Source organism: Pavona decussata, unplaced genomic scaffold, assembly GCF_977016875.1.
Source record: "Pavona decussata unplaced genomic scaffold, jaPavDecu1.1 SCAFFOLD_101, whole genome shotgun sequence".
NCBI lineage: Eukaryota > Metazoa > Cnidaria > Anthozoa > Scleractinia > Agariciidae > Pavona > Pavona decussata.
In genome coordinates, this window is record NW_028145516.1 from 147028 (window position 1) to 162500 (window position 15473).

Here is a 15473-nt window from a genome sequence, read left to right on the forward strand (position 1 = left end):
TGCTAAGTAATTGAACCAAATGAACAAACCGCTATCAACCTTATTCCAAAATGGCCGCCATTTAATATTCATTTCTCTGCATTCAAATTAGCCCTTCTTGCCTTGTACGAGGTAAAATAATCTTTTGATTCGCTTAAGCCGGCGACACACATGGCGATTTTATACGCCGATCGCCGCGATCGGCGAGAATCGCCAGGTGTGCCCGGTGCAGCGATTGCGGTTTTCGCCGATCGCCGTGATCGGCATATAAATCGCCGATATCTGACATGCCTGATATCGGCGATTAAATTCGCCAAGTGTGCCTGTTCCTGCGATTTTCTACGGTCATTACTGCGAATCGCAAGTAAAGCCAACCCATCAAGTCGGGCGATTTTATTACATGACTTTTCAAAACTGCCACATCGCCACGATCGGCGAAAAAAATCGCCAAGTGTATCCGCATCAATCGATGGCGAAAATCGCTTGCGATTTCAAATTCGCCACGATCAGCGTATAAAATCGCCACGTGTGTCGCTGGCTTTGAGAACGAGTTAAGAAGGGCTAATTTGAATGCAGAGAAATTAATATTAAATGGGGACGGTACACGCCTCGTTGGCTATCTATCATCTTATATCCAACGCGCGCTCGTGTAATAATTGTTACTTCTTAATTATTGTTAATTCTGAATAGCCATTCTTTAATTGTACCTTTCTCTCGTTATTTTCCTTCTCTTTTGTTTGCCGTCAGCCTCCTGAAGATCAAGTGCAGGCAGTACAGAAAAAAATGGAGCTACAAAACCAAGGAATAAAAATCATCAGGTTTAATTTTTTTCATTGAACTTCTGGCTTGTTGTTCTTAGTTTTTCTTCAAAAAATGTTCTTTGAAAACGTAACTAAACTTGTGAATCCTAATCTCTGTCTAATTGCAGGTTGTTGGTGAAGTTTAATGATTCCTGGCTTCCAGAACATCCTGTTTTGGTGAGAGCTTATGAAAAAATATAATATTTTGTCTCTCATTCTGTGCCTATTCATAGTTCATTAGCATCCCTGGTGACGTCACTAGGCATTAAGGCATTAGGCAGAATTAATTAGATGTGTTGGTTGCTGCGAACGTTGGCCAAGATAGACGAAGCGCCCCACCCACCACTCCCCCTGCTGCTCTTAGCTCTCACAGCATACCCTCACGAGTTTTGCTCGTCAGGGGTCACTACCCAATACTTAAAGGGACAGTATCACGCTATTTTTAGTAACACATCGAAAATCGGAAAGACGCTATTCGGTTGATAGCAGCCAAGATATAATGACAAAATTCCATTAAAAGACTATCAGAATGTAAAGAAACTATCCAAGGATATTTTCGCCGGCAGATGACCAAGATAGAGAGGGATTCGCAGACGTTTTCAAATTTCGCTGTTATAACGCACTAAAAATCGCCGGTTGTACTATATTTTGGTTCAACCTTTCGTCTTAGAATCACTATTAATATTTCTTGAAATAAGCGACTGAGAAATTAATTAACACAGTGTTCAAAGTTTAAATTTAGTGAATTTTGGCCAAAAATCATGATATCCCCAATCGATCTCCCATGATACTGGCCCTTTTATGGTAATGAGTAAGCAGGGAGGATAATGTACTATTTTGTTCATCAATTGTGTGTTAACCCTTTCAGCCCAAGTATCAACATGTACATTCTCCTCATTCTCAAAAATCAAGGCATTTTATCTTTGCTGATCATTTCCGTTATTCTCCTGACTTAAATATTTATTAAAGCAGTGACATTGTAAGGCGAAATTAAATGTTAGTCACCATTGGTGCTCTAAAAGGGGCTCAAAGTTCTATTGTTCAAACTGTCTGTGCTTGTTTTTATTAATGCTAGATTGGCCATCTAAGACGAATCTGGGTATCCAACAGTTTTCAAGAGAGGCTGAAAAAGGTACAGTCACCGCAGACATCTTGGTTTGGAGTGGTTTTGTTGTAAATGTCTCTTGCCGTGTAATATATCTTCAACGTTCTTTTTTTTGTACGTTTTAGGATGGAACTCCAATTCATCGTTGGAGAGAACCCAAACTCCTTGCCAAGTGTTTGCTGAACTACATCAAGTAAGTTGGCATGTCATCATCATCATCATCGTCGTCATCATCATCATCATCATCATCATCATCATTTTCGTCATCATCGCCATCATCGTAATTATCATTTTCGTCATCATCGCCATCGTCATCATCATCATTTTCGTCATTATTGCCATCATTATCATCACCATCATCATCATTTTGGTCATCATCGCCATCGTCATCATCATTATCATCATCGTTTCCATCGTTATCATCATCGTCACCATTTTTTTGCCATAAAACACATTCATCTAAGACAAAAGTAGCAGCATCTCACCATGACATAGTTCTTGTTTTAGTCTTTAGTATGGTATTAAAGCTGCAACTTAAAATGCAAAATATTACTTATTCTACTGGGGTATTTCAGTGGTGTTTTCAGTTGACTAAAAACTTCATACAGAAGAAGACGAGTTTATCATGACATGTGGCCTTTAAGAATGCATGTAGTAATAGGCCATTGAACCTCATTATGAAAACGAGGCTAAGTGCAAATTAGTTTTGTTTGCATATGAATGAAAACTAATATTCATAATAAGAACTTTGCACTTACCCTCGCTTTCATAATGAGGTTCAAAGCAACTCGGAAACGGCCTATTATTCAGCAATCTCGTACCCAGAGTCCTCAGGCGTTTTTGGTCAGCGGGTGGGCGCCAGGAGAGACTCTGGAGAATTCGAAAAAATTAAAATTTTTTGATTGGCTGCTCTGTATAAGCTCCGAAACGGCTTCCATTGTTTTACCGCAGAAATCCTGCGGTGATAAAATTCCAGTAACCCAGAGTCTCTCCTGGCGACCAACCGCTGGCCAAGGAGCCAGAGGACTCTGGGTACGAGATTGATTATTCAGTCTTTGGCATTTACTCTTATGAAGATAAAATTTCATTCCCTCTTGTGGTTGATTTTAGGCACCGTCCAGCTGAGGTGGAATTACTGTTCCAGTTGCTGCGTGTGTTCACCATACGTCACGTGCCTGACTTCCACTTTCTCAAGAAGTTTTTAGATGAAACAGTGGCCAAGGTGAGCCGGGTTCTCATTCATCTTGGATACAGAGCTAACCAAACTACAGCAGGGCCGAGTTGTTCAAAGCCCGATTAAGCTAACCCTGGGTTAACATGAACTTTGATTCGAGTATATTTACTAATCCGTAAGAACTCTTCCAAAAGATTTTTGTCCCACAGTTTTGCCTTAGACTTTTCTTTATCATTTGATTAAATTAAGCCTTTAAAAAAATCTTTAATGAGCGAGTTGAAAACCTCGGTTAATTTTTAATCGTGGATTAGCGTTAATCCGCTTTCGAACAACCCGGCCCAGGGTGTTGTGTATTGGTAGAATTTGTTCAGTCCACCATCAGAAATGGCCAATGCTATCCCTTGAATACTACTCACAGACAAAGGAATTTTGAAAACAAGCATCTTGAAAATTAAGCTTGAGTGGGACTCGAACCCTTTTTTTTTGCGATAGCAGTGCAATTCTCTTACCTACGGTTATGATTTAAACGTATATTCAAAACTCATTAATAATTCATAAGCCCATTGACCTATCAAATGGTCGATAATACATCACGTGCAGTGACTTCATATCGATAAACCTCCTCCTTATTAGTATGCGGTGTTTTATCAGCTGATAAAACACTCCTCATTAGTATGTGGTGTTTTTCTCGTATCCTAATTTCCAACGTTCGCAAAAGTATAATTGTTATGAACTGTATTGACACGCTTTTCCAGTAATGTTTTATCGCGTCTAAGACCACTCGGCCGCTCCTCGTGGTTTTAAAACATTACATATCACCTCTGATCCGACAAGCTCTCAGATGGCTTGATAGCTTACTTGGTTGGTCGTTACTCTCTTACGGCTATGTCATGGATTTAAAGCCTCTCCCTTCCTCTCCCCTCTTTGGTTTTTCCGCTCTCGTCCCAGCATCCGCTTGTCACGCAGGCCAACTGCGAGGTGTCTCGTGTTTTTCCCAGGGATAGAAAAGTAATTACCACTCGTAATTTAGAGCGGTTTTCAATCGAATGTCTTAAAACCATAACCAAAGTAATTACTCTGGCCAATCACAACAGAGGCAAACAGTGCTGTGAACCAATCAGAATTCAACCGGCGTCAAGCGCGGGAAACACGTGCGAGCAAGGCACGATTGGTTTTGGTTTTACTGACATCTCATTGGTTGAGGAAGTGGCGCGAGTTTTGTCAACCAATCACAGAGCGTAGTAATGCAAAACCAAAGCAAACGGACAATTACTTTCGACACTCAATTGAAAACCGCTCTAGCAATGAAATAATTAATTAAATTTTTATTTATTTCTCTCAGGGTTATTCTGTGGAGCAGAAAAGGGCTGTTTTCTTCAAGTTTGTGGAACTGTTTCATGATCAAAACTTTCCTCAGGAACTCAAAGCTAAGGTTTGTAAAATGCGCAATTTTTGTAACCTGCTATTTGTACTTTTGCCTTATAGAAAGCGTTTCCCTTGAGGGACTTGTTCGTGTTACTTTCAGTCACTGGACTATTCACACATTCCTACGTTTTTGAAAATGGAGCCGCATTTACGGTGGAAACGTCTTGTGATCATGGGACAGAACTCGGGAGACCACCAGAGACCGGTACCGGAAGGCAAGGAGGAGATAATGGGGGGTGGGGTGGAAAGTGGAAAGGGGGGGAGTGGACAGCATTTGTGGTATACTGGGAAGCGCGAGGGACAGACGACGGATGCCCCTCGGAAGGGGGGAGGGGGTCAAAAAGTCAAATTTTCTTCACTTTGCTTCAATAGCGGAGCTCCGCGCGCCGAAAACTATCGTAACTTGATAAATAGCCGATCCCGTCCTGAATATTTACCTACAGTGTACATAATGTTTTGATATTATTTTAGACTCCCAGCTCCACGATCACATAATCATGTAGCTCATAATGCCAGTTCTGTTGAAATGGGTTGTTTTTGTTTTGTTTTGTTTTTTTTGGTTTAAGAGGATCCCTTGCTCTCCCGTGTAACAGTTAACATTGTTATTGTTATTCTTTGGTAAGCAGTTTGCTACATTTGCACTAAAAGTATATATAACTCCAGAAAGCAGACTTAGATAAATCCTATTAAATAAGGAATCGCGGAGTTCCGCTTTTAGGCTTAGCTAAATATATTTATTACATTTGTATACTCTTCTTCTCAGGCCCTGCAGTATGTGTTGATCCCCATGTTTCAAGTGTCTTTTGAACGTGGTGAAGGTGACGGCCTGATAGGCGGACCACCCAGCCCTGAGCAGGACAGTAACGAGAATGTGATCAGTGTGTTTGTCTGCAAAGTGGTTGATCCTGACAATCCCTTTGGAACATCGGTACGTAACAGTTATACGTTATTCACATTTTGTATGTTTGAGCCTGATACCCAAAACGTTCATTACTCTCAGATTTAGCAGCCTTTGTTCATTGTTGTTTTGGAGGGTCGCTTGTTTCAAGCAGTGAAAACATGTAACTGAGATGGCAGATAAATCTTGGTCAATTCATGAGAAATTTAAAAACTTGCGCACAAGTTTTTGCTTAAAAGGTATTGATGAGGTAATTTTTTTTCCCTAAAACTTCAGATATCAGTTAAATTCACTGTTTGGCCAGGATAAAAAATTTACTCTCTCACGCAAAAAGTCGGGTTACATTTGATCATAGTTACTTGAGGGACTGGTTAGGAAACCTTGCCATGAAAACAATGGTGCTCCAATTTATGTTGGAAGGGCCGCGACCCTGCACAATCCTTTGTTTTAACGTTCACAGCACAGTTGAATATCTTAACAAAAACGTTTCCATTGGTCGGTTGCTTCAATACATTCCAAAATTCTACTGTTGTTTGTGCAGGGTCAAGGCCAAAAAGGCAAACAAAAACATATAACAAAGAAGTTTGTCAGGTTTCATAACCATTGCCTTTAATTAACTATGATTTGATGTGTTATCGCTTTTGGTGATCCATTACTGTGTGGACTTAACGGTTATTTACCACGACTTCATCTCTTCTAGTCTGAATTAAATTTTTAAGGGAATGAAAGCACATAAAACTCTTGCAAAATAAATGTTTAAATTTAAAATTTGTGAGCAATCGCTAAGGTATGTTTTTGTGATTCCAGGATGCTGTGCGTATTCTGTTGTTGCAGTTTTCAGCTTTGCTTGTTGAGCATGCGTCGCAGCACATCCATGATGCCGCTAACAAGTAAGTTCATGTTAATACAAATTTGTGTACGTATGCATTATTGACCAAGCGTGAGGTCAAGATGGCTGGATATCGGCCACGGTCCATAAAAACGCAAAAAAAAAAAAAAAAAAAAGAAAGAAAGTAAAAAGAAGAACGAGGTCAATATCAGTCATCTTGACCGAACAAGCTTGGTCGATAAAGGATTTATTATATGGCTTTACCTTCAAGTTAAAACTACAAAAATAAATGAAAACAAAACATGAAACTGTTTTGCTAGGACATTAATTCTTTACAGCCGACTGGTCAAGATTTATTTTCAGTGCGTTTCATATTAGCATGTAATCATGGAAAACTGGGAATCCTAAATTGTCTTAAGGCTCAAGTTTTACAATGACTTAAAGGAAGTAAACAATTAATTCGTGAGTACGCAAAATTTAGGGTTTTGAGAATTTTGTCCACAGACTCAAAAGTTAGAACCACCTTGTACAGGACCATAAACAGCACCACAGGAAAGTACTGCCCAATAGCTTTCATTTGAATGGTCAAACTTATAGATTTCAACCACAAACTCAGTCCACAGTTATGACTGTCAATGCGACTTAGAATGATCATCCACAGCACATTCCAATTCATTGTGTGACGCGTTATTTTACTTAAGTCTGTCAAGGTTCTTATTGTTAGGAACAATATAGAACTGTTATAAACTTAGTTCTTTCCGGGGTTTTTTTTTGTAGGAGGCAAGGAATAAAGTTGCGTCGCCTTATGACATTCGCCTGGCCTTGTCTGTTACCTAAACAGTGTGTGGTAAGACTGCTGTTTCCATAAACTAGCAAATTTGTTTCTAGTAGGGTCGATTTTTTTTTATTATTATTTTAATGAGTTGATAAAGGTGAGGCCCTTGTGTTGGATTTCCATCTTTTTGAACTGGCAAAAAAGATAGTAATAATACAAAACTTTCCCTGTAAATCCACCAACGATCTTGCAGCCTCGTCACCAAAACAAGGCTGCACATCAATTATCGCGTCATAGAGAAAGGGATTCGGATAAGTTTCGATAGCTCTGACTTTAATACGTTTTTGTAATTGTTGGTATTAAAGAATAACTTCTTCAACACTAAAGAATGACAAGATGGGGTTGTGACACATTTCTAAGCGCTTGTTCCTTCTCTGTTTGGGGCATCAAAAATCATGATTATTGTTGCCTATGTAATGTTTAAAAAACGAGCAGGAGTGTTTATCGGGTTTATTTAAAACCACAGCCGAGTGGTTTTAGACCCGGTAAAACACGCGCTGTGAGTTTTTTGAACGGCTTCAAAAACATTCCTGAAAAAGCGTGTGTCAATAGAGTTCATAACAATTATGCTTTTGTGAACGTTGTAAATTAGCATACGAGAAAAACACTGCATACTCAGGAGGAGTGTTTTATCAGCTGATAAAACACCACATACAAATAAGGAGTAGTTTTATCGATATAAAGTCACTGCACGTGATGTATTATCGACCATTTGATAGGTCAATGGGCTTATGAATTATTAATGAGTTTTGGAACATCGTCATTTAACAAATCGACGGCAGTTTTCTATGGTCTATACTCTTATAGACCATAAAATGACGTCAAAAAATGTTCAAAACTCAAGTAGAACCACGAGCCGCAGGCGAGTGGTTTCACTGCCAAGTTTTGGACATTTTATGGCATCATTTTATGGTCTGTAAGAGTATAGACCATAGAAAACTGCCGTCGATTTGTTTTTTTACAATAACATGGAAAAAGTACGAGCGGAATTGGCTATTTTTTTCGTTGAGAAAGCGCGCGCGTTACATCTGACGTCAATTTTATTGTCTGTACTCTTATAGACAATAGCTACGAGCCAATCAGCGCGCGGGAATTTGGACAGTTATTGTAAAAAACAGCTTCGACAGTTCAGCTTTAAGTTCTGCTCGTATGCACGTGTTATTTCTGTAAACGTAACTGAGTCAAATTTGTATTTAGGATCCTTCTACCAAGTACCACGGCCATTTGCTTCTGGCCCATATCATTGCCAAGTTTGCCATTCACAAGAGAATTGTCCTGCAGGTAACATGACTTATTATAACGACGGACTTTTAACTTCAAACCTGTAAAGGTCACAAGTATAGAGTTGAAAAATTGTAAACAAACCAGCTGAGGAAAAAGTGCTTTCTAGTTGTTAATTGAAGGATCACAGGTCAGGTTTTCGTCCACCTACTTTAATTTAGAATCACCTGCTTTTAAGGTTATTCATTCTCAAATAGAGTTATCTTAGGTGATCTGGACGGCTTTAAATGCCAACGGAATCCTAGCAAGGAGGTATCAAGATATCGTACATCTCATGTCCACACAATTTCAGCGTGCTTTGTTTCAAATACTTTCAGGTTTTCCACAGCTTGCTCAAAGCTCACGCAGTTGAAGCTCGTGGAGTGGTGAGACAGGCCCTTGACATCCTGACACCCGCCATGCCGGCAAGGATGGAAGACGGAAATGTACGTAGAAAAAGTTTAAAACTATGTAGGTCAGATACGTAATCTTTGCAGTTAAATCTCTAAACTACCGCTCCGTTGAGTGGCAATTTACCATAGGCGGTCATCTTAATGAAATCTTGTTTTTCCAGTTTGCCGTGCCTTCAAACCTGTACTTAGATGCCGTTGATGATTCCTGATCCTGTCTTGGTAGAATCTTGTCTTGATTTAAGGACGGTGCTTATTTTTGTTACTGTGCATACGTTCTGCGCATCTCGAGATACTCGAGTTTCCTTTCGGTGGTTCCTACTAATACAGAGATATTTTTGCGCGGTTTAAAACTATGCGGAGAAAGCAGACCCCAGCAAGTGCTTTTGGTATTTAAAAAGAACACTGGGGGCAACCATGCAAGCTTCAATTTGTTAAAAAAAATACCATACATTGCTTTGTATTTTAGCACTTTTTAGAATAATTATTTCTTAATTATCTCTAAAAAATGCGTGGTGACCCCCAAATTTCTTTTTGGATTTCAAAAGCCCTTGCCAAGATCTTGTTTTCCCGCATAGTCATAAATCGTACAAAAATACCTCTGTATTAGTAGGCACCGTCCTTAACAGTATTTTCATCTAAGACAATCACATTATGCTGTGTTTTGAACAACAAATGGTTTACTATAAAATATTAAATATGTGAATTAAGAGTGTTCATTTGCACAACATTTCAGGCCATGCTGACTCACTGGACCAAGAAAATCATCGTAGAAGAAGGACACACGGTGGCACAACTTGTGCACATGCTGTATGTCACAGTTTGTTGACTTGTATTTCCAGTTTTTTTGCCGTTTCATTACAAACATGATGTATAATTTTGACCTGTTCTCCTCTTAAAAAGAGCTACTGATGAGGAGCTTTCTAGGATTTAATAAAACGAAATCGCCATCTGAGGTAGCCTGCAGAACAGGTGTTATATTTTGGCATTTTTCAGGCGAGCGGAGGCAAACGCGAGACGAGCGCGAAGCGCGAGTCATGCGCGACGGGAGGGGTGCTTCGTCGCGCTTGCCTCCGCTCGCCTGAAAAACGCCAAAAAATAGCATTGTGCAGGCTACATCTGAAGATTCTGCTACACCAGTTTTCTGTTGAGTGATTACACTTAACTTCTTCGTACTGACTCAATCCTGACAACCGCAGCTTAGTTTTAGAAGTTTACCCGAACACGATAGTGTGACAATGATTTTGTGCTTTTAAATGTAGCCACTTCATCACGGAATTAAGAAATATTGAATGCTTGCAAAAAATTAACAACATACAACCGAGCGGCTCACACTTCGATCTCCGGATAACTGATAACCGGTAACTGAGTGACTGGGTCACTCACTGAATAATCAGTTCATCATTCTCATTCATTCACTCACCGGACTTAAAATATACCTTCACGTTTATTCCACTGCGCCTATGCCACACATTGACATTCCAATCCTAGCAGTATGCAGGATGTTTGTCCCATGAACCTAGTTTAATGGCCTTAGCTCCCACGAGTCTCCTGTAGCTCAGTGCTAGAGCATTCGAACTAGTAATCGGGAGGTCTTAGGTTCGACTCCTGAAAGGATCACTCGGATTTCCTTTTTTCCGAGTATGCCTGTGTCACTCACTGAATAATACATCATTCTCAACTGACAGTGTTGTTATCCTTCAGGACGTTACTGGTTCGTCACTATCGCGTGTACTATCCCGTGAGAATCCATCTGATTCAGCACATGGTCAGCGCCATGCAGAGGCTTGGATTCACCGCCAATGTAAGTTGAGGAACGGTTTAGACAATAACCTTAAACAAACGAGAGTTCTTAAAAGATTTCAGTAGTAGCTGAAAGAGTTAACACAAGAGAAATTTCTAACATCTCGGTAATCTTGTCATAATAATCGTAACCGTAGAACGTTTTTATCATATTACAGTTTTTTGTAATCGGTTGCTGAAAAACCCGTTGGGAACATCTAATAGTTTCTCAGGGTTTATTCCAGAATTGGCTACTGCACTGATTTACGGTGATTTTTTGACAGTTTTTTTTTTCCGGGGCCTTGAATTACAGTCGACGTGACTGTGAGGTAGGAGGTAAAAATCCAGCATGACCCTGCAATGGACTAGCATCGCAATCAAGGCGAGGGGAGAGGGATGTCCCGGGTTCCTTCATGTATGCTACAGACACCGGGTCAACATTCAGCCATGTGGCCCGCCTTACTTTGGATCTTGACGATAACTTGTAACCTGACGACTGAAGAAATTGTAACACACTTAGGTGATGGCAAGCACTGAAATGTTAGAGCTGATGAGATTTCTTGTTAACCTGTTTTATCAAGGCATCCTTTGAGCACCGCAAGCTTGCTGTGGATCTGGCTGAAGTGATTCTAAAATGGGAACTGCAGCGAATCAAGGATGACCAGGAACAAACAACTACAAACACCACAGAGGTGAAGCATATGTTCTGAGAATGATATTTTACTGTAATATAACTACTGACTGATCAAGTAAGGTTAATGTTTTGGCTCCATACCTTGTCAGCAGCTTTATGTGTTGCTTATGGGGGAGCAGGGATGGCGCAGTGGTGAGAGCACTCGCCTCCCACCAATGTGGCCCGGGTTTGATTCCCGTACTCGGCGTCATATGTGGGTTGAGTTTGTTGTTGGTTCTTGTCTTTGCTCCGAGAGGTTTTTCTCCGGTTACTCCGGTTTTCCCCTCTCCTCAAAAACCAACACTTCTAAAATCCAATTTGATCTGGAAAATGTCTCTAAATGCATTGACACTTATAGTGTTTTATATATTATTTGCTTAACCTTCCTAAATTTGGACTGCTTCGTGCATAAATTTTTAGATGTCGTACAAATCGGAGCTTTGTCACCCCAATAGTTTCTTAAACCTTATTCGTCTAGACATGTTGGAACTTTTTATGTAGTATAGGATTCACTTAGATCAAAGTAGTAATGTCTCATTTCACTCCATTTCTGGTTCATTGGAAGAAGTATTGATTGGTAACATTTAACAAATAAAATTACCTTTCTTTTTCTTTCTGTTTTAAGCAGACTGAACCCGCCACAGTGAAAGCTTCAGAGGCAAGTATACAATAATTGTTAAATGTCGTTTGTTTGTTTGTCTGTCTGTTTGTTTTAGTTAACGCGTGTTCCTATTTTGTCGTTCATGCAGGTGGGTAGTGTTAAGCGACCATCTGAAGACTCTGCTACACCAGAAACAAAGAGAACGAGATCTATGTCCCAGGTACGTTCCATTCAGTCCGTATACCTGTATTCGTTCTGATTACTTTAAGTTCAATTTTGGTCGTTTTCCGGCGTTTTTTAAAAATGAATAAATGCAATATGGCAGATTCAAGTTTGAAAAAATGAACGTCTTAATCATAAGAAACTATCGCTCCTTAAAATTGATTTTCGATTTGTGCAAACTTTCATACAGTGGACCGTTAATTCAGTTCCGCGACTCGAATGATTATTGTTTATCGCGATCCTGGGGGATCTTCCCATTGCGCTGAGACGTCAATATTTAACAATTATTCGCCGAAGGCGAAGTAAATAGTGGTGAATATTCACTGAGCCTGAGGCGAATAATTGTTTTAGTATAATTACCCAGCTGATTATCAGAGAAAAACAAGTACCGTCCGAAAAATGTCGATTTTGTTTGTTTGTTTCAAATCGTCACGCGTCAATGAACAGAGACGCGCAGTCTGCCGATCACATGCTCAATCGAAATCGCATGCGCAATCGATAAACTGCACACGGCCTCGAGCAGAATGTTAGTATTCTTTAACTGCCGCTTCATTGAGACGAAGCACTGACTTCTGTGAATGAATGTTGGGTTTCTCCGACCCGTTTACCAAAATAGATGGAGATGAACCAGACTGTTTGGTGTAAAACTCGAGCCGGGATCACAAGTGTTAGCGATAGCATTTTATTGCACAATTTCTTGTTGACATGATGGCTTCGCCGGTTAACGGACGTTTATAAATTGCCCTCGGAGATAAGCTGCTTCAGGTAGGAATTAAGTCATTTGTTGGCTTCACTAAACAAGTACACGGTTGTCGCAGATGAAAATATTTTGTTGTGAGGCAGTGACTTTAGATGGTGGTCGAGAGCCGCTCGAACCGACAACAAACTAGCTTTCAGATTATAAAAACTGTTTTCTTTTCTCGTCACTGAAACGTAAAACTAACAGAGACATTTATTCATCTTGTTTACTTCCATGCTTTCAAATTCTGTCATAAACTCGTTTTGTTTGTGAAATCATTCTGGTAATAAAGCAAATCTTGCTCGAATTTAACTTAATTTGTTGTCTTCATTTTAAGTCAACGAGATCGACAACATGCAATTTACGAGGGTTTTTTATGACAATTAGCAAAATTTTCATCCCTTGCCTTCGAAAAGTATCACCTCGGACTTAGCTGCATCTTTAGTGCCTTTCGGAATTGCATTTTCTTTCATCCAATTAACTTCTTTTTCAGAAATGTCAACAAATAGCTAAGCGGCCATTTTGAAAGTTAGTGCTCCCGCTATAATCACCTCGCGCGAGGTGATTATAGCAGGATATGACGCAATCCTCGACCAATCAGATCAACAGAATCCCTATAATCACCTGAGTAATTATACTAAAAAGTCGTATTGCCGTCTCAAAATGACGGTTTCTGATTGGCTCAAAACTGTCATGTAAGCATGACAGCACGGCACTTAAATGGGTTTGGCGCGCACAGATCAAAATTTTACTTCTGTGAATGAACATGCGACGTTGGATGGTGTTGTTTATTGCTTTTCATTTGAGTTTACAAAGCTTCTGACACTGTTCAAGGACCACTTATAATATTTTTTTGTGGTGAACATGTACCATTGTAAAGCGGATACAACTTTTTTCTTGAAGGTAAGCGAAAAAGAGTGATTATAAATTCGATGAAGAGAAATTTACTTAAAGACTTTCTCGAGTGTGAAAGCGGCCACGGTAAATAACAATGAGCTTAAATTCCAATAAATGATGGCATTTTCAAAGCAAAAGGATCTGTTTCTTTTCTGATGTCTCTTATCTCTAGAAAAAATTGCTCCAAGAGCGCTGCTGCGTTCTCTTTCATGGCTCAGGTTTGTCAATTTGATCTTCTTGTCGTAGCGCCGAACGGCAGTCTCGGTAATTTTTACAGTATTCTTCGCCGCTTGGTTTCTTTCAAATTTCTAAATCTCCACGGCATCTAAGCTAGGATAACAATGCTCTGTTTTCGTTTTTGGGTACTAGTATGGTTGCTCTTTTTATTCTTGATTCTGGTTGTGAGGTTTATTCATCGCTGTTTTCATGTTGTTGTTTTTGTCTCGGCGGTAACAAATTTTCGATAACATTTGCTGGTAAAATGTTCAAACCTACTAGCTCGTCTCTTTCGTCAATGGTAGGTGCTTTATGGACTGTAAATTTTTGCATTTTCTTTGTTTTGACGTAAAAATTAAAGCCAAAAATTCAAATAACCCGCCCCGAGGAAAAAATTCGCGCACGGATATTACCATGACTACAGTTTAACTGAAGTAAGAATTTCTCTTTCAATCAGCGCACGATTTGTACTTTATCCGTTTACTCTCTCCAACAAAATGTCAGTATCGCGATAAAAAACTAAATTCGATTTTGAGACGGCAATACGACTTTATATTGACGGCGTTGGGAGAAAATATATTCCGTATTGGGCTCCGTCGCTTCGCGACTCCGCCCAATACGGAATATATTTTCTCCCAACTAGCCGTCAATATAAAGTCGTATTGCCGTCTCAAAATCGAATTTAGTTTATATTATTTTCCTAATTTTTGGGTATAGCAATCCAAATTTTAAACAGCAGGGCCCAGTTGTTCAGAGTCTGATTAAACTAATCCGGGATTAACGTGAACTTTGATCGAGTCTAATTACTAATCAATAAAGATTCTTCCAAAAGATTTTTGGCCCTCGGTTTTGACTTAGACTTTTATTTACTTTTAGCTTGAAATTAGCCTTTAAAATCATTTTAACGAGCGGGATGAAAACCGCGATTTACTTTTAGTCGTAGATTAGCGTTAATCGGCTTTCGAACAACCCGGCCCAGTTCTTTTGCGTAGCATATTTCCACCTTAGATTACATCGTTTAAGGCACTTAAGGTTTACTCTTGCTATCAAAATCGTCTTTCTCAGCATTCGTTTCAGTTTATTTACAGAGAAATGGCTTTGGAATCATCCACATGACTGTATACATCCATGTAAACATGAAGAAACAACCATTCTCTTGCGTTTGCTTGACATGTGTTTATGTTTATGTACAGAGCACGGCATCACGAGTAGCAGCTCAAGAGAGTCAAATCAAGTCACCACTTGAGAAGCACCATGCCGATGCAGTTGTGAACTTTCTGTTAAGAATCGCTTGTCAGGTAAAACTCACTCATGATCCTGCTGCAAAATTTTACGTAGTGTTTAAAACACGAGCAGCAGTGTTTTATCGGAATAGACCCGATGAAACACGTGCTGCGAGTTTTTTGAATAGCTTCAAAAACATTCCTGGAAAAGCGTGTGTCAAGAGAGTTCATAACAATGATGCTTTTGTGAACGTTGGAAATTAGCATAGGACAAAAACATTAAACACCGCATACTTAAAAGGAGGAGGTTTTATCGGGTTTTAAAACCACTATACGTGATGTTTTATCGACCATTTAATAGGTCAATGGGCTTATGAATTATTAATGAGTTTTTGAAGTCAGTTA

The 15473-nt window shown here is 39.5% G+C and overlaps 1 protein-coding gene across 5 annotated transcripts in view; it reads left to right on the plus strand.

The window, feature by feature from the left end:
- The window catches only part of LOC146472144 (transformation/transcription domain-associated protein-like), a 155352-nt gene that overhangs the window by 105491 nt on the left and 34388 nt on the right, over positions 1-15473 (plus strand). For 3 of the 5 annotated variants that reach the window (XM_085119858.1, XM_085119859.1, XM_085119861.1), the window contains exons 56-72: positions 727-797; positions 908-956; positions 1855-1911; positions 2010-2077; positions 2995-3106; positions 4401-4490; positions 5247-5411; positions 6189-6271; positions 6988-7057; positions 8243-8326; positions 8644-8751; positions 9452-9525; positions 10420-10519; positions 11079-11189; positions 11796-11828; positions 11920-11991; positions 15039-15143. In XM_085119858.1, the coding sequence (XP_084975984.1) occupies positions 727-797; positions 908-956; positions 1855-1911; positions 2010-2077; positions 2995-3106; positions 4401-4490; positions 5247-5411; positions 6189-6271; positions 6988-7057; positions 8243-8326; positions 8644-8751; positions 9452-9525; positions 10420-10519; positions 11079-11189; positions 11796-11828; positions 11920-11991; positions 15039-15143 (1452 nt within the window). The remainder of the gene's footprint in view (positions 1-726; positions 798-907; positions 957-1854; positions 1912-2009; positions 2078-2994; positions 3107-4400; positions 4491-5246; positions 5412-6188; positions 6272-6987; positions 7058-8242; positions 8327-8643; positions 8752-9451; positions 9526-10419; positions 10520-11078; positions 11190-11795; positions 11829-11919; positions 11992-15038; positions 15144-15473) is intronic. The other 2 variants (XM_085119860.1, XM_085119862.1) reach the window with 1 other exon arrangement.